This window comes from Panthera onca, chromosome E2, assembly GCF_046562875.1.
Source record: "Panthera onca isolate mPanOnc1 chromosome E2, mPanOnc1 haplotype 2, whole genome shotgun sequence".
Taxonomy (NCBI): Eukaryota; Metazoa; Chordata; class Mammalia; order Carnivora; family Felidae; genus Panthera; species Panthera onca.
The window spans coordinates 728,507-747,971 of record NC_138353.1 but is presented as its reverse complement, the minus strand read 5'-3'; the positions used below and the strand labels follow the sequence as shown (position 1 = coordinate 747,971).

The 19,465-nt window shown below is 47.5% G+C and overlaps 2 protein-coding genes and 1 long non-coding RNA gene across 3 annotated transcripts in view; 1 reads left to right on the top strand and 2 right to left on the bottom strand.

Moving 5' to 3' along the window:
- The window catches only part of LOC132691070 (uncharacterized), a 233,498-nt gene that overhangs the window by 148,114 nt on the left and 65,919 nt on the right, over positions 1-19,465 (bottom strand). The window lies entirely within an intron of this gene.
- On the bottom strand, positions 837-14,122 carry LOC132674875 (uncharacterized). The gene is made up of 3 exons (XM_078438570.2): positions 13,343-14,122; positions 10,755-10,881; positions 837-6,531 (listed from the first exon to the last, which is right to left on the bottom strand). Exons 1-3 carry the CDS (start codon positions 13,463-13,465, stop codon positions 3,953-3,955), a joined length of 2,829 nt encoding a protein of 942 aa, XP_078294696.2. The 5' UTR covers positions 13,466-14,122; the 3' UTR covers positions 837-3,952.
- Positions 14,064-19,465, top strand: part of LOC145713194 (uncharacterized) — an 18,112-nt gene continuing 12,710 nt past the window's right edge. The window contains exon 1 of the long non-coding RNA XR_014136173.1: positions 14,064-14,152. This is a non-coding gene — a long non-coding RNA (uncharacterized LOC145713194). The remainder of the gene's footprint in view (positions 14,153-19,465) is intronic.

Sequence of the window (19,465 nt, the reverse complement as noted above, 5' to 3'; positions counted from 1 at the left end):
GAGTCGTCTTCCTCTGCCTGCCCCACTGGCTCCCAGCCCTTCCTGGAGAGGGGGAAGCCAGAAATGGCTGCAGTGCCCCCGCCGGCAGTCTTCCCCTGAGTGGGAGGGCTGGTAAGGCAACCTAGATTCAGGGTGAGATGCACCAAAGGCATTCATCTTTGGGGAATGCACTCAACAATTACAGAAAGAAAGAGTTACATCACATGGAGGTGATCACTAGAGGGTGAGAAATCCTTCCAAGGTACTGGGTGGGTTCCGAGGAAGCAATCTGAACCCAGCGGGTTTGCCCCACAACCTGGTCACCACTAAGGTGAGGCCAGCCATATTTTCACTCACCCATCAGGGTGTTCAGGGAGGTCCCTCCCCTCTGGCCAATCAGGATTAACATCTTCTCCTGAGGCTTGTGCAGACCTGCAGCTGGCTCACAGCACCCCCACCTCCACCCCCACCCCAGCTCCTGTCCGCCTGGGATTGTAAAGTCTCCTGCACACGCCAAAGTTTAGTCTTCCACCAAACACCCAAGTGAGATTTTTCGGCGCCTTCTCCCAGCATATCCCGCTCTCATGATGGGAGAATTTACACTTTGGAAATTGGCAAGCACTACAAAGCAGGGCTGCAGTTCTGTATTTCTGAATGCCTGGATGTAAGAAAGTGAAGACATAATGGTAAGAATGCACACTAAACTTACACATGTATGGTGTTTGGGGCCGTCACGTGTGCAGGACACAAAAGCAGCTGAGTGAAAATAGTGAAGAAATAGCCTAACACTGTTACTATGACTCCATACAGCAAAATGTCACACCATTTAAGAATGAGGAAAATTCGAATACATACCATTGTTGTATGCGTTTCTTATTTGTAAATGAAAATGGAAATAGCCATAACTCATCGGAAAGATAACGGGCAAACGATATGAACAGAAATTGTACCAAAGGAGATAGACAGGTGGTAAATAAACACACGAAAAAATACTCAAAATCAACACCCCTAGGAAATGCAATGGCAACAGCACTACACACTTATGAAATGGGCTGACATTACAGACTGGCACTATCAAGTAGTGGCAGGGACTGGAGGCACTGGAACTCTCATACATGCTGGTGGGAATGCAGAACTGAAGTTTAGATCACATTTTGGCAGTTTCTTAAAAATATTAGCACTAACCTACCTGTGACGGGCATTGCGCTTTGAGTCACACCACAAGAGAAAGGAAACCTCTATCCACATAGAGAACGGTAATGAAAATTTTTAGAGAGCATTTTGTTTACAAACGCCAACACTCTAAGTAACCCAAATGGTCCAAACAGATGAATGGGTAAATAGTGGTATACTTCCAGAGAAGAAAATAGTAGCATTGCCTGGAAGGGACGTATACGCAAAGTGACCTCCAAACCTTAAGCAAGGGAAAAGGTTGAGAAGTCCAGCTTGAGGAGAAATGGTTTATTTACGGACTCAGGGACAGAAGCGTGACTTTGGCACCCATAAGAGGAGTCGGTCCCTGCACCACCAACTCCAGGACGACCAGTTTTTACAGCCAAGGAGGCTGGGGAGTACCTGGAAAACTACTTGGGAGGTGAATGTTTCAGAACAAGCATCTGCCACAGGCACAGCTGGTACCAACAATGCTGGCTAGGCGTGTCAAAAAAGCTACCTCTCTGGACTATGAAACCACCCTTGTCTTGTATCCTCTTCCTCTCTCGCACGATGGTCTTGAGACATAAACACCAGAGAGGATATGAGAGTTCAGACACCTTTGGATTATTTTATGACAGTGACCTCTTGGACACAGGACACATGTGTCAATAGTGAAGAATTTCTGTACACACTGATCCTGCCCGGTCACTAGAACACCCGTGGATACATATTTATAAGTGATACACTCCACTAAGTGGCTGATGTCTCCTCTATTCCATCATTACCCTATCTTCTAGATTACCAATTACAGTTCCCTTGCCCCTGTGGTGTAACACACGAATAGTGTGCATCAGGTCACATGGCTCCTTTGAAGCATTTGGGGTAGATATTCCACTCAACAGTGCCTGGCAGTATGTGGTATCAGCTGTGGACAAGCAAAATATTCATGTTGTCTCCACAACCACTGGACATGGTTTCATAACCACTGGAGATGCTTCCTCTTCAGGGTGACCTCTGAACACAGGAAAATTGTCGGCCTCCACCACAGAAGCCAGATATACAACACAGGGGGCTGTATTATCCAGAACTGCCATAACGGTGTCCGACACACGAGGTGATTAGACAACAGAAATTTACTTCCACACAAATCTGGAGTCTAGAAGTTGGACATAAGGTATCAGCAGGGTCAGTTTCTTCTGAGGCCTCTCTCCTTGGCTTGGAGTTGGGGATTTCTCGGTCTTCAAATGGTCATCCTTCCGTACCACTATTCTCAGCTCCTTTTTTTCTAAGGACACCAGTCATACTAAGAGTACTAAGACTCCATCCTAATAGCCTCATTCTCATTAAACTTCAACTTCATTCTCACGAAACATGCTATGTCTAACTACAGTCACATTCTGACATACTGGGGGTCACAATTTAAACATAGGAATTTGGGGTACACAATTCAGCCCACAACAAAGGTGTTGGGTCACAATGCGAATTCACATCCAAGCTGCACAGTATGGGTCATAGTTATTTTTTTATTTACAATTATCCAAGACACAGTAAGTTTGGGATGCAATGAAATCTGTTCACTTCTTCATGCTGGCAGACGCCAATTCTGCTCTCAAACAACCCCTCTGAGTGAATACAACACATAAGGTTAAAGGTAACTAAACACAAAAGGCATTTATTAATGCATAAACCAGAGCAAAACGTGGCACCACATTCCTGTGGTGACTTGGGTGCTGCACACATTGATCACAAACATCAGGAGACCAACAACGTCCTAAGAGACTCAGCCTCTGCAAGACAACACCCCAAACTCAGTTCAGGTAGGAGGGTCAACACTGGGTCACATCCACGTCCTGACTTAGAAGGGAACAAGGAGTTCCAATTACCCACAATGTCCGTCGCCAATGACAAAGCGCAGAGGTCTGCATGCTTGAGCACGGTGCGTGGTGGCTGATACACATGATGGGAACCTGGCAAGTGGCAGGGGTGAAGTGACTTTTGCTACAGAAACTGGCAGTGATTTCAACTGAGCAATGACTCCAAACACAGCAAAAGCACAACGCAGCTTCTGTATTTTTCTGAAATAGCTTCAAATTATGGGAAGTCACTCCCCTCTGGACATTCAGGTGAACAAAGTTCAACTCAGGTAGGTGTCTGCCTCGCAAACGGTTCTCCTCCACTGCGATTACACGAAGCAAGGAAAGATCACCTTCTCTGCTACTTTAAAGTCTTTCTGCAGTGTGACCTCTGAGCGTGGAATGAAGACAGATCACTGGACTAAAGGAATGGTCATGTACCTCACCCATGAGGCCCTGCTCCAAGGTGAATTTGGATTTCAAAACTGTATCTTTGGTCAAAAGATTACCCATATTCTTCACATTTGTCTCAGTTCAGGCTGCTCTAACAAAATATCACAAAGGAGGGGGCTTGTAAACAAACAAGAAGTTTCCCAGTTGTGGAGGCTGTATATCTGACCTACCATTCCGCATATGGCCTGGTTCTGTGACTGGTGCACCAGCTTCCTGATTTATAGATCATCTTCTCAAGCGACCGCACATGACTGATAGGGGAAGGAAACTTGCTTTAGAGATATTATGATATTAACCCCACTCATGAGTGTTCCACACTCCTGACCACTCTCAACTGAAATACCTCCCAAAGATATCACCTGTTAATACTATTCCATCAGAATGGGTATTCAACATAGAAATTTTAGTGAACATGAGCATTCAGGTCATCATGTCACCAATAAAGACATTTTCTACTGTGTAGTTTCTCATGTTGAGTAAGTCTGGAGATTTAGCTGAAAGATTTTCCAGATTCAGAGCACTCCTAAGGCCTTTCTCCTGTGTGCACTCTTGCGGTGATAAATAAGAGCTGGATGACTGATAAAAGCCTTCCCACATTCACTGCACTCATAAGGCCTTTCTCCTGTGTGAATTCTCTGGTGTTTTATGAATGTGGATCTATACTTCAATGATTTCCCACATTCATTACACTTATAAGGCCGTTCAGCTGAGTGAACCTTTATGTGTGCATTGAGCGTAGTTTTTCGGGGAAAGGACTTGCCACATTCACTGCATTCATAAGGCTTTTCTTCAGTATGAACAATCTGGTGAGAACGGAGGAGAGAACGAGCAGTGAAAGCCTTCCCACATTCACTGCACTCATAAGGCTTTTCTCCAGTGTGAATTCTCTGGTGTGACATGAAGGAAGAATTAGAAGTAAAAGATTTCCCACACTGACTACACTCATAAGGACTTCTTTCAAGGTGACAGTGACGATGAATCCGTAGGGCACGACTATGACTAAAAGACATTCCACATTCATTGCATAGGTAAGGCTTTTCTCCTGTGTGAATTCTCTGGTGTTGAATGAATGTCGACTTATAGTTCAGAGATTTCCCACATTCATTACATTTATAAGGCCTTTCACCTGAGTGAAGTTTTATGTGTACATTGAGGCTATTTCTTCGGAGAAAGGATTTGCCACATTCGCTGCATTTATAAGGCCTTTCTCCAGTGTGAAGTCTCTGGTGACACTGGAGATCAGACCCAGAGAAAAAAGATTTGCCACATTCACTGCACTCGTAAGGCCTCTCTGTAGTGTGAACTCTCTGGTGATAACGGAGGGCAGAAGTAGCAGTAAATGATTTCCCACATTTACTGCACTCATAAGGCCTTTCTCCAGTGTGAACTCTCCGGTGTTCATGGAGGACAGAACTAGTGGTAAAAGATTTCCCACATTCACTGCACTCATAAGGCCTTTCTCCAGTGTGAACTCTCTGATGACACTGAAGGGCAGAACTAGTGGTAAAAGATTTGCCACATTCACTACACTCGTAAGGCTTCTCTCCAGTGTGAACTCTCTGGTGATAGTGGAGGGCAGAACTAGCAGTAAAAGATTTGCCGCATTCACTGCATTCATAAGGCCTCTCTCCAGTGTGAACTCTCTGGTGATTATGGAGGACAAAACTAGTGGTAAAAGATTTCCCACATTCCCTACATTCATAAGGCCTTTCCCCAGTGTGAATTCTCTGGTGAGAACGAAGGACAGAACTTGTACTAAATGATTTTCCACAATCACTGCATTCATAAGGTCTTTCTCCTGTGTGAACTCTCTGGTGTTTAATGAATGTCGCCTTACACTTAAAAGATTTCCCACATTCATTACACTTATAAGGCCTTTCACTTGAGTGAATCTTTATGTGTGCATTGAGGACATTTCTTCGGAGAAAGGACTTGCCACATACATTGCACTGATAAGGCTTTTCTGTACTGTGACCTCTGTGATGATAATGGAGGTCAGAAGTAGAGAAAAAAGATTTGCCACATTCATGGCACTTATAAGGCCTTTCTCTAGTGTGAACCCTGCGATGATAACGGAGGCCAGTACTGGAGATATAAGACTTCCCACATTCCATGCACTGATAAGGTTTTTCCCCTCTGTGAGTTCTCTGATGATAACTGAGAATAGACATAGAGGTAAAACATTTTCCACAGTCACCACACTTATAAGGCCTTTTTCTAGGTTGAACCCTGTGACTAATTAAAACTGAACTATGGCTAAAAGATTTTGAACATCCACTGCAAACATAAACATTTTCTCCACTGTGCCCTCTCTGGGGATGAATGAGCACAGATTTGTGGCTTACGGATTTACCACATTTGCTGCACGTGTACTGCCTGGACCCAGTGTGAGCCCTTCCATTTTGACTAAGGACAGACCTTTGCCTAATGGATTTTCTACCTTTGCCAAACTCCTGATGTCCTTCTGCAGTATGAAGTCTCTGGTGGATAGTCAATAAAGATTTGTACCTGAATGTTTTCCCACATTCACTGCACACAAAACACGGTCGTCCGGGCTGCATACCCTGATCCTGAACAGGTGTATGCTCGGGACCAAAGGCTTCCTTGCATTTTCCCCAAATGTAATGACTACTCTGTAAAGTTTCCCTGCACTGGCTGATTGTGTCTGGCTTTTCTCCAGTATGAGTGGCCTCTTGCTGCAGATGCCCTGAGCCAGGCATGAAATCCTTCTGAACCTCTATACATGTAAAGCGCTTTTCTAAATCACGCAATCCATATTCCTTCACAAAAGAGGCCATGTCCAAACTACTTCTGAATGGTTTCTCTCCCGTATGCTGGTCCGGCTGCTGCTGAAAGTTTACGCTGAAGTAAAATCGTTTTCCACATGCCCCACACCTCAACAGTTTCTTGCTGCTTGGTTTTCCCTGGTGCTCACCCAGGCGGAAAACATCTCTCAAGACCGGACCGCACATGTCACAAGGGTGGGTCTTCCGGGAAGACAGAGCTGCCTTGGGCGTGCTGGCCTGTGACACACCTACAGAAACGCTCTGTTCAAGGGGCGCCTCCGCATCTTCTGCTCCACAGCAGCAACCTGAACGCAAAGAAACTCTCATGAAATACGTGGTGACTACAGTGAGGGGTAAGCCCGTCACACATATGCACCTGTCTCGTGTAGGCACGAGTTGAATAGATGCTGTTCCAGACAGTGGAGTTGGAATTCAGGTGAAGGAGTGCCTGCTCTGCGTTACTGGGCCCCTAAAGTCAAAGCATTGTGGACCGCTCACTAGAAGGATACAAATTTAGGATGTGACACAAGGAACAGAGCCGGAATCTAAACCTTACATCTCTTCCCACAGCTTTGTGTAGGACCTTTCTGGCTGCTGATGTTTCGCTGAACAGAAGAGTGTGAGAAAATCCATTCACAAGACATTTGCTGCTATTCACGGTCAGTTTAAGGACACTGAACATCTCATGGCAAAATGTTCAGGGGTGAATATTACGGTAAACAGAAAGTCCAGCGAGAGAAATGGGTGGGATGCGGAGGCCCGAGAAACAGCAATTACCCCTGCGCTGGAAGTCACAGGACTACCAAAGGAGTAGAACACACAAGTACACAAACTCTCAATAGTGAAGAAGGAAAGACAGGAACGAGGTGTGGCCTTTGACAATGGCACCAAAGTCTGGTTGAACAAACAAAGCTGCCTAGTGTGAGCTGAACACAGTCCTGATAGCACACCTTCCCCGGCTGCCATTCACCGGAAATGGTCCCCCTGTGAAGCCACATGGTCATGTCTGCATCATGTCCGTCCTATGCTACACAGAACACTCTTTTCCTGTAAGCGCTAAGTGAGCAACTACAGGGCACAGGGAGGGTAGAAATAATGTAGGAAAAAAAGTAGATGGCCAGGGGTATTCCAGAGCTGCTCTGCTCACAACAGACTCAGAAAAGTATCCTATGTGACTGATGTTGGCAGGACTGTAGAACAGGAGATGCCATCTTTCACACCAACAAAAATCAATTCAACAGCTGTCTATGAATGACTTTAGACTCACAGGGCTCAAGGGCCCAATTAAGCCGGACTACTATACTGTGCAGCATAAAAGAGAGCAGAAGCACGAAGAAAGGATGGCTGGAGACTATTACCAGAGACACGAGGAGATGGGTAGGAAACGAGCTGGGGCATCTCTATCAGCCACAGGGCAGATGCTACTGCAGTCCCTGCGCAGGAGACGCCAGCTGCCTGCTCCAGGGGACACTCGCACCGAGTTAACCAAATCCTCAAGGCCAAAGCACTCTTGAGAAAGAAGTTCCAAGCTGAAGGCAGACATTTGTGATTTCAAACTCTATTACGAAGCTGTAGTAATCAAAACAATATGTTACTAAAACATAAAACAGCACTAAAGCATAAAAACAGACCAGTGCAACGGAATAAAGAGCCCGGAAGGAAACCCACACATCTACAATCCATTAATCCTTGACAACTATGCCAAGAATACACTGGGGAAAGAATACTCTCCTCTCGGGAATCTGACTATCCAAATGACAAAACAATGAAACCGGACCCCCATCTTCCAGCACTTGTGGAAATGAACTCTAAATTGAATAAAGACTTAAACACGGGACATCAAAACCTAAAACTCCTAGGAAAAACGTATGGAAAATCCTAACCTAATTCCTGTCAGTGAGTTTTTGAATGTGACATCAAAAGCATAGACAAAAAGCAAAAACAAGTACCACTGTACAAAATTCACAAGTTGCAGCAGAGCCAAAGAAATACACAAGAGGGGCACCTGGGTGGCTCAGTAGGTTGGGCGTCTGACTTCGGCTCAGGTCATGATGTCACAGCTCGTGAGTTCGAGCCCCGCGTCAGGCTCTGTGCTGACAGCTCAGAGCCTCAAGCCTGCTTCAAATTCTGTGCCTCCCTCTCTCTCTGCCCCAACCCACTTGCATTCTGTCTCTGTGTCTCTCAGAAATAAATAAACAGTAAAAGAAAAAAAAAGTCAAGAGGTAGCATGTTGGTGAGGATGTGGAGGAAAAAAAAACCCTTGAACATTGTTGCTGGGAATATAAATAGGCAAGTTATGGAAAATATTAGGGAAGACCCACAATAAAATTAAAAATAGAACTACCATATGGGCCACCGTTGCCATTCCTAGGTATGTATCGCAAGGAAACAAAACCAGAAACTCCACAAATGACCTGCACTTGCACATCCACCGCAGTATTATTCACAATAGCCAATATATGGAAACACCATGAAGTGTGGTGAGTGTTGTTTTCTTTAAGGTTTATTTATTCATGAGACAGAGAGAGTGTGAGTTGGGGAGGGGCAGAGAGATGGAGGGAGACACAGAATCTGAAGCAGGCTCCAGGCTCTAAGATGTCAACACAGAACCTGATGCGGGGCTTGAACTCACTGACAGCGAGATCATGATGTGAGCTGAAGGTGGAGGCTTACCCAGGCGCCCTTAAGTGTGGTGAGTGTTTAAAGTGACAAAGAAGGGGCACCTGGCAGGCTCAGTGGTGGCGTACCGGACTCTTAATCTCAGGGTTCAGAGTTCAAGCTCCACTTTGGGCACGGAGCATACTTTTAAAAAACTAAAATACATGGGGCGCCTGGGTGGCGCAGTCGGTTAAGCGTCCGACTTCAGCCAGGTCACGATCTCACGGTCCGTGAGTTCGAGCCCCGCGTCGGGCTCTGGGCTGATGGCTCAGAGCCTGGAGCCTGTTTCCGATTCTGTGTCTCCCTCTCTCTCTGTCCCTCCCCCGTTCATGCTCTGTCTCTCTCTGTCCCACAAATAAAAATAAAAAAACGTTGAAAAAAAAAATAAAAAATAAAAAATAAAAAACTAAAATACATAAGTAAATTGTATTTTAAAAATAAACGAATACAGTGACAAAGAACATTTAGTACACACACATACGTAAATAATAGGTCATAAAAAAAAGAAGGCAACACTGCCACTTGCCACAACATGGATGAACCTGGAATACATTATGCTAATCAAATAAGCCATACAGCAAAAAACAAATCCTGTATGATATCACTTATAGATATTCTTTAAAAAAAGAAAAATCAGGGGCGCCTAGTGACTCAGTTGGTTAAGCATCTGACTTTGGCTCAAGTCTAGATATCAGGGTTCGTGAGCACAGCCCCGCATCAGGCTCCCTGCTGTCAGCAGAGCCCACTTGGGATCCTGTCTCCCTCTTTCTTCGCCCATTCCCTGCTGGTTCTCTCTCTCTCTCAAAATAAATAAATAAATAATTTAAAAAAAAAAAAAAAATCACACCCCCAGAAGGTAGAAAGTTAAAAGCTAAGGAATGGGGTAAATGGAGAGATCCTGGTCAGGGGAACACATTTCCCTCTATAAGATGAGTAAGTTCTGGGCGCCTGGGTGGTCCAGTCTGGTAAACATCCACCTCTTGATTTCGGCTCAGATCATGATCTCACCTTGGCTCAATGCTAAGCATGAAGCCTAGTTGAGATTTTGTCTTCCTCCCTCAGTCTGGCCCTCCCCTGCTCACATGTTCTCTGTCTCTCAAAATAAATAAAAAACAGTAAAAAAATTTTTTAAAGCTAATTAAGTTCTAAGGACCTAACAGCATGTTGACTACACTTGTGAATACTGTACTGTACGCTTGGAATTTGCTAAGGGAGTAGATATTAAGCTTCTCACTAACCACAAATATGTCAACTAATCGGGTGTGTTGACTACCTTCTATTTGGAACTAGTTTCCTAATGTATAAGCAGATCAAATCCTCACGTAATACACTTTCAAAATGGAATCTTCCTGGTCAGCTCATACCTCAACAAAACGGAAGGGATGGGGGCAGGTAGAAGAAGAGATGTAAACACCACCAAAAGAACCATACAAGACAGTCTTGAGAAGTAGCCCATAGTCCTTATAATACGACCCAATCAATCCTTGCAATTTCCGGCAGAGGCAGGCAAGGAAATGTCAGCCAAAAGAAGGTATCAAAACAGGGGCCATAGAAAAGGCATGGATCTGAACACAGTGACCCGGTGGGTCAGAGGGTAAGCAAGGCACAATCCATTAGCGTCACTGACTGACTACTCTTTAACCCTATGAGGGTTCAGCACAGAGAGCACTGGAATGGCAAGGGAGAGAAAAGGGCACACCAACATCCCAGCCTTAGCAACAAATGCAACCACCACGGAAGCTGGGGGAGCAAGCAGGGCCCACAGTCCACACCCAAGAGGTACAAAGCATCCCCTAGGGAATGGGCAGTTGGGGGCTAAAGCGGGAATACAGAGCCCAGTCCAGGTCACTGGGGAGGGTGAGGGCCTTACCCAGGGAGGATATAAGTGTAAAGTTCTCCAGCATCACGTCATAGTACAGCCGTCTCTGAGCCTCATCAAGAAGTCTCCATTCCTTCCAGGAGAAGTAGATGGCAATGTCCTCAAAGGTCACACCACCCTGTCATGAAACGGACAGATGGCACCATGAACATTCTCTCTCGGAGAACCCACAATCTAAACCCTGACACATACACCCCATTCTCCCCAGCCACCCCAGCTCCTACCTCAGGATAAAGACCAGGTCCTGGTGTCATTAACGCCACCGTCTCCTCACCATCCCACCAATCACTGTGTTCGGTCCTCAGCAATAACAGGCAGGGGGTGCATAGATGCAATCTGCGGGGGCCAATCTGGGTTTGGCCCCCCAAGCGCCATCCTTTCTGCCTGGAAATTCCCGTGGAGTCTCCCCGAATGTGCCCTCAAACACAGACAATTATGGACCCGCCTCGACCAGTCAGTCTCCAATCCCAGGGCCCTGAGACCCTAAGCTCACACTCACACTCCCTCTCCAAGTGAACATGACCCTGTAGTCTGCATCTCCCTCACACCTTCAGACCCCACAGTTGCGCCCCCACAGCTTCCTGCCCCACACCAAAGGATGCCCCCTTGACTCACACTGGTGCCTGTCACATGACACCCAAACGATGTGTGACAAATTCAAACAGGGTCCACTACGACCCCAGCACTCTCGTGGATCCCACCAGAGGGAAAGCCTCAAATGCGGCTGAGAAGTCCCCCTCGCCTGCCGGGGATCCTGGCTTCAGGGACACACACCCACAGCCACGTAGCCGTTTCAGACACTCCCAGTCCCTCTAATACTTCTGTGCTGCCCGTGCTGTCCCTCCAACAGTCACAACCCTCCACTCTGCACTGAACCTTTGTGAAAAGCCCAGCCCTAAAGGTCTCCCTGCCAGGCACAGAGACTCACAAGTGACCACACTGGCCCCACACCTTATCCATCAGCAAGACTGTGAAACGGCCCGGACACCAGAAGAGCGCACCACAAAGCTCTGGTGAAGCCCTACACCACTGAATAAAGGGCAGCCCCAGACTCCCTGTCACCTTGCCGCAATTACTCCTAGGTGTCCTCAGCCATCTCTTGTCCCATCATGCCACGGGAGCCTTACCCACCCATCCATCTGCCACATCTTTCTCTCTCCTTCGCCTGTGCCCGCGCTGCCCAGCAGCCCCAACCAGGCGCTGAGCCAGGGAACCACTCTTCAGCACACCTCACTAAGGCCCTCTGACCTACTAATAGCACTGCCCCCCTAGTCTGCACCCCCTCCTCAATGTGATCCAAACCTCCGCCGGGGCCACACAACTGCCCTCACTTTTCAAAGTTTCCATCCTGAAACCTGCCCCGGTTTCCCGGGTTTTCCTGTCCCGCCGCCCACTGGATGACGTCACTCACGCCTCTCTGAACATCTAAGACTTAACGACGTCCAAGCAACTTGGGAGATCTCCAAGGACAATCAACCTGCTGCCACCTTCCGTCCAGCTGATGGGAGCGTCCAGCCCTTCCGCTGCTAGGACCGCTGAAAATTAATAACGGGAAACCTCACTCAAAGGGAGTCGGGAGGACGCAGCTGGGGGAGCTCTCACGCACTACCGCCATGATCAGTGCAGACCCGACAGGACGACACACTCGAACTTGGACTGGGAAACTACCTCCTCTACTAGCCCAGAGGGGAAAAGACAGGCTTTCGGGACCACCCACCCACAGCTCAGCCAACGCGAAGCCACTATACTTTCAATTCCCAGTTTACTCTCAGGGACTTGTAGATGTTAACAGCCTTCCCACCTTAGCCCCTTCCCCTTTCAAAAAGCCTACCTCTCTCGTGTCCTCCGGACTGGCCTACTGTTGAGCCTCAGCTTGCTTGTTCCAGACTGCGGTGCTCTTTCGTTCTCAAAGAAACTCAGTTTTGCCCGTCAAATAACTGGCAGATTATACTTCAAAGGACCAAAGCCCCCAGGCATTCCGGGACCCCTCCCTTTCTCCTGTCACCTGCAACACCCCAAATTTGCCTTGGCCCTTCTCAAACCCGGGGCCAAAATTCAACCGCTTCTGACATCCACGGTGACCCTTCTGGCCCGTCAACGATGACATACACTCGCGCAGGCACCCCCTCCTGCGCTCCCTGCCCCCTCTGCCCTCCACCCCCTCTGGCCCCCACCCCTGCAATCTGTCCTCTCCGCAGCCAGACTGGGCCTATCTATTTACACCTGGGTTACACCGCCTGGCACACCGCCAGCACGGATGGACTGGTCAGGCAGCCAGGTGACAGGCCTCACGGGCGCCGCTGCACCTTGCGTTCGCTGAAAGAACCGAGACCTGCCGTGCCCCGCTGGTGGCGCAGGCCCCCTGCAGCCCTGCACCAGCCGGCCCCTCCCCTGCAGCCCGCTCCCGCACCCCGTCACGCCGGCGCTCAGACGCGGGGACCCCGCCCGCGAGCGCCTCCCCGGCCCGGACACCGGGACCTGGGCCGCAGGGACGAGAGCAGGCGCCCCGCGCTCGGGCCTGGAGGGTCTGGGGCGGGGGGGGGGGGGGGGCGGGGAGGGTCCGGAGGCCGCGCGTTTACCTCAGCCGGGTCCCTGGGCGCGGCCGTCGCCAACGGACTCTGTGGGCGGATCGGGATATGAGGCCTGCAGTCCCTGTCCCGGCCCCGGCGCGGGGCAGACCGGGCGTGTCGTCGTGGAGCCATGGACCGCAGTGTCCGCGACAGGGACTTCGCCTCCTCTCCTGCTTTGTCCGTTTGTCACCTCGACCCGTATTCTGCACTCTCTAACCTCCGAGGGTAAACAAGCCTGACGCCAAAAGTCGTCCACCGTGAAGAGGCCGGAAATCCCACCCCCACGCGCCACGCATGCCCACAAATGCCTCGTCCTGCTCCGTCATTGGCTGCTGCCTGCGTCCTGTATCCCCACGCTTTTCCGGGTACCATAGATCTCAGAGTTACAGCGGCCACCGAAGGGGGTTCTGCCCCAGGGACTTCCAGAGTTCGGCCAGCTGTCCCGCAGAGTTCCTGCAAAGTGCTGCTTCTACCAGAGGGAGCGGCTTTGTTGGTTTTTAAAGTCCAAAGCCTAAAACTAGTAGTTTAGTTGCTCCCACTTCCTCTTCCTGAGGTAAATGACACATCATTCAAATGTGTCCAGCACTTAAGAAATCAAAGGAGGCCGTGCACTGCTGGAAAGATGTTGCTCTTCAAATGCTTGCAGCCTGAAGCGTTAGAGTCAGTTTTGAAATTGGTCGGGAACAATACAAAAGTCCCCGTTATCATAAAAATTCAGCCCAGTGCATTTTGAAGGTCTTCAGGATCAGTCTCTCGTTTGTGAATTGGGCAGCATCACATCTAGCAAGTTAAGGGAAGCAACAAAGAGCTACAGAAAGGGTAAGGTTTTTAAAGCTGGAACAAGAAGTTCAGAAGCAGAAAAAAGGATTATGTCAGGCGAGGTCACTTTGTTATGGGACAAAAAGGTCTTATCAGCGGAATACCTCATCTTTGGGCGACGCAGAGGACCCATTCGTGGGGCCGATTACCCTTTTGGTGCTGACCACAACATTCCTCACTGACCAGTGGAAACTATATTTCTGGGTAGTGCTGAAGTTGTATGAGCTTAGGTATTGTGCCCTGCTTTGGTGACATGACCCAGCAGAAGTGACTCCATTTGGGGCCTGTGGTTCCCTTTGTCACAGCCTATACAAGTCCGTGACAGGGATGGTAGGCCACCCTGAATTAGGTAAATTGACAACGTCAGCCTCTGGTTCCACACAAAACTTCATATGCCCATATCGTGATTGTTGTCCAATCTTTTTTTAAATTTAATTTAATTTAATGTTTATTTACGTTTGAGAGAGAGCCAGAGTATGAGTGGAGAAGGGGCAGAGAGATGGAGACACAGAATCCAAAGCAGGCTCCAGGCTCTGAGCTGTCAGCACAGAGCCTGACGTGGGGCTCGAACCCACGAACCGCGAGATCATGACCTGAGCCAAAGTTGGACCCCCAACCGACTGAGCCACACAGGCGCCCCGTGTCTTCCCATCTTTTGAGGAACATTTTTATCCATATGTTACTTACTCCACATTCCCAGATATACTCAGTTCCTGTCAGGAGATTGACATCGATCCCAAACAGAGAGCAACTTAACTGATGCTATATTTGGTACCAAACACGTTGCCATTTAGTTGGAGCGTGTGTGCAAAGGGAGAATCTGAACCCTGAAGTAAAGGATTATCTGAACCCAATGACCTCATCCTCTTGCTGGGAAGTGATTCTCATTATTCTCATTTCTTCAGGCACTGGCAGTAGGAATTGAAAGTATCCTAGAAAATCAGATGTGAAATGCCCATTTCAGAAAGCAGTTCACAACGTTTATCTAGTGGTTTAAGACAGTGCCAGAAATACCTATGGGCAAACCAACATTCCACCTCCCTACACATCAGTAAAGAGTAAAAAACAGTTACAAACTAACAGAACTTTTAGAAGCAGGCTGTAAGTCTGAGAAATAGATAGAACCAAATGGAGCATGTGACTGTGCTAAACCAATACTTGGTTTTTGTGAGGGTTTTATCTCAAGAATGTGACGTTTTCATTCCTACAAGCATTGAACAATACTACTGTCCAGCTTAAAAATAAATAGCCAGTTACTTTACTAGCAAACTGAATTTATTCACAAATGACAAAGGAATTTCAACTGAGGATAACCACACCATGGCAATCCACAGGCAAGGTTCAAGAGACAGAGGGAAAGTCAGCATTAAAAAAAAAAATAAAGGTCCAGAGCTACTTTCCCAAATGTTTATTTATTTTTTAGAGAGGGAGAGCAAGTGAGAGGGGCGGGGGGCAGGGGTGGGCACATTGGATCCAGAGCAGGCTCCGGGCTGACACCAGATAGCCCAATGTGGGGCTTGAACTCATGAACCATAAAAAAATGGCCTGAGCTGAAGTTGGAAACTCAACCAAGTGAGCCACTTAGGCATCACAAAAGTCTGGGTTTATTAGGTTTAAGGTGGAGATTGGGGACAGTTGCTTTCAACAAAAGTTCACCGAAGAACAAAAGTTTGAGGTTGTGGTGGGTTTTCACTGGCCACATGCCATGGTTAGTGTTTCCTTAATGGGGCAAGGAGAGATCATCCTTCTTTTTGTGAAAGGCAGGAGATTAATTTCCAACTGGGAATGTGTCCTCCCTTGTCAAGACAAAAGTTATCTCCCCTCCTCCCGCTCTTTATGCATTATATGTCTGTGTGAGAGGTCTCCTTCCAGGGCCTCCTGAATCCATTCTAGTAAGATTTCATTTACTAATCTTCACACTAATTTGGAGACTTATGAGAGGTAGATGAGAGGTAAATTCTAATGTCATTTTTACTCACTGTTCTAAAATATGTGCATTGAGCACATAATGTGTTTTCAAGAACTTTTGGTAGATGCATGGGAAAACTCAGTTACAAGAGAAGCAGTCCCGTCTTCATGTGCCTTTTAACGTGTTCAAGAAAAACACAGGAAACATGAAGCAGGAATACTAAGTTCTATTGTACGTTAGAATGTGGGAGGTGTGATGGAAACAACAAGAGGTGATTTTGTGAGAAAAGGACGTTGGAGTGGCGCCTGGGTGCCTCAATGGGTTAAGTGTCCTACTTCGGCACAGGTCATAATCTCACAGTTCATGAGTTCGAGCCCTGTATCGGGCTCTGTGCTGACAACTCAGAGACTGGAGCTTGCTTCAGATTCTGTGTCTCCCTCTCTCTGCCCCTCTCATTCTCACACTCTGTCTCTCTTGAAATAAATAAATAATTTTTAAAATAAAAAAAAAAAAGAGGAGGACATTTTATGTAATATTACACAGGGCTGTGTGGCAGCCCTCATTATTACGTGCACCATGAGGAAATGTGAGTCCTGTGGGTTATTACTTTTATTAGTTTTGTTTAAATAAAGCGAGGTACATTAAAATTTAGAAGTGCCTGTTTGAGCAAACACCAAATCCAATCAGGCAGCCCCAAACCCAACTAGGGGAAAGGCTTTTGTAGACCAAAATGAGAAGAAAAGGAAACACGTTACATGACTGGCTATAGCTTCAGAAACTATCTTATATGGGAAAGCCTAGTTGCCTGTTAGAACAGGGTGCCCTTGGGTTTTGAATTCTGACCCTTGAGGCATTTACAAGAATTTGCTTGAAGTGAGGTGTAGGTGGCTAAGGCATTGGAGCCACCTGAGTCTAATGGCCTTCTTGTTGATGTACAGTTTTCAGCAAAAGAAACACGTTGGTAGGTGGCTTCAGTGTGTGGACTCCTTGGCATCGGAGCCCCTGGAACTCCATTCATTTAAGCCTTTAGATTGCTTGGCTCACTGCAGAGAAACTCAGGAGGTGTCCATTAGACATCTTTGGACTGGGGGAGGGGAGGAGCTAAGATACTGGCAGAGTAGGAGGATCCTAGGCTCATTTCTTCCCTTAAACACGACTAAATAACTATCCAATCATTCTGAATACCCATAAAATCAACCTGGGTTCAACAGAACAAACTGCACAACTAGAGGGAGAGAAGATGTCACATCAAGGGAAGCAGGAAGTGCAGAGATGGGGTTTGGGCAAGAAACAGATTGGGGGGCTGCAGAGGGCTGGGATCCCTGAGAGATGAGAGACAGAGAGAGACAGAGAGACAGAGAGAGACAGAGAGAGGGAGGGAAGGAGGGAGGGAGGGAGGAGAGCACAGGGGATTGCACTAGGAGAACACTTCCCCAAAGCCATTCACTGGAAAAATGAGAGGGCCTGACACCTGGCAGCTTTTGCAACCAACAGAGCTCAGAGACTAGATTTTAAATGTTGGTGGGTTTCACTGGGATGCAGCCCTGAGCGTCTGCCCTACTCCTCTAGAGAAGGCAGGCAAGCAACCTGGAGTCAGAAGGCACGATCTGAAGAACACCTAGGGACCACAGGGGAGACACTGTTCACTCTTCTTGGAGTGTATCTGTGAGAAGTGGGTTAGCAGAGATGCCTCCCTGGGAACAAAAGAACCAGCTGCACCATTTCCCTCCCATGCCCCTTGGCATAGATGCAGAAGAGCTGCTGAGGGTGGCTCAGGCTGACACTGGCTGCCTAGCCTGCTTGCTCCAAGTCCCAAGGCCCGTGCTCTGGGGCAACCGCCCCTCTCAGTCCAACACGCATCAGCCTCAGGATGGAGAGACCCTATCCCAGGTAATCAGCACAGGCCCCTGCCACAGCATGTCCCTAAATTTTTGAGTTGTAAAAGTCAGCATACTGGGCTGGGATAGAGCCCAAAGCACTGCTCCTGGCAAGCAAACATCCCAGAGACAGACAGAGTGAAAACAGCTCTCTGTAACCTGCCTTGGATGCATGGGGGATTATTCACCCTTCTGGGAGTGCTTCCCTGAGAGCAGTAAGCATGGAGACCCCTCTCCAGGATCAAAGGGGTTGGCTGGTGCCATTTTCCTCCACTGCCCCTCAGCAAAATCCAGCTCCAGTAAACAGCACAGGGCGAACACTGGTTTCCTAACCTGCATACACCAAGTCCCACCCACCTGCACTCTGCCAGCACTGCCCTTCTGGGCCACGTGGGCTTAAGTCCCACGGCTGTGGGCCCAATCGAAAGATGACCAGCAGAAACCCACACACACACCACATCTCCTGACCAGAGAGTTCTGCAAGGATTCAGTTCTAGTGGAAGTAGCATCAGGTCTCATTTAACAAGCAGGCCTGAGACACCTAGTTAAAATTTGCCACATTCAGGCCAAGGACCAAACAGTGCCCACTGTGGGCAAGGAGAACCTCTGCAAGCAACTGGCCTGAAGGATAGAGCAGCAAATCACAGCAGTAGAGTACACACAGTACACACAACAGACACTCCCTGAAGCACCAGGCCATGGACACTATATGACTTCTCCTTAATAAAGCCATTACTCTCAGGAAAAGAAAATTTGATGGGCTTCTCTAATATACAGAAGAAGACAGAGACCTAAACAAAATGCCCACATGGAGGAATTCTTCCCTAAAGGAAGAACAAGATAAAATTACAGCCAGAGCGCCTTAGACGGTTGAGCATCCAATTCTTGATTTTTGGCTTAGTTCATGATCTCACGGATCATGAGATTGAGGCCCATATCGGGTTCTGTGACTAGGCGAGAAGCCTGCTTGGGATTTTCACTCTCCCTCTCTCTCCAGCCATCCCCTGTCTCACTCTCTCATTCTCTAAAAATAAATAAATACAATTCAAAAAACAACAACAACAACAACAACAACAACAACAACAACAACAGTAAAATCACAGCCAGAGATCTAATTAACACAGATCTAATTAATATACTCATGGAGAACTTAAAGCAATAATCTGAGGATACTTGCTGGGCTTGAGAAAAGAAGGGAAGACATCTGGGAGGTCTTTACCAGAGAAACAAAACAGTTAAAAAACAATCAGGCAGGAATGAAAAGTGCAATGACTGAGACTTGAAACACATTGGATGTAATGACAAGGGTGGAAGAAGGAGAGGAACAAATAAGTCATATAGAGGATAGAAATAGGGAAAATAATGAAGATGAACAAAGGAGAGAAAGAAGACAGAGGATCATGGGGATAGACTTAGGGAACTTGGTGATTCCATCAAACATAATAGCATTCGTATCATAGGAGTCCCAGAAGAACTGGAGAGGGAAAAGGAGATAGAAAGTTGATTTCAGGCCATTATAGCTGAAAA

Coding starts and splice junctions, on each gene's coding strand:
- LOC132674875 (XM_078438570.2), bottom strand. CDS start 13,465: ATGGCTCCACGACGACACGCCCGGTCTGCCCCGCGCCGGGGCCGGGAC. Junction 10,882..13,342: donor CGCCCAGGGACCCGGCTGAG/GTAAACGCGCGG, acceptor GTTTCATGACAG/GGTGGTGTGACCTTTGAGGA. Junction 6,532..10,754: donor TACACTTATATCCTCCCTGG/GTAAGGCCCTCA, acceptor CTTTGCGTTCAG/GTTGCTGCTGTGGAGCAGAA.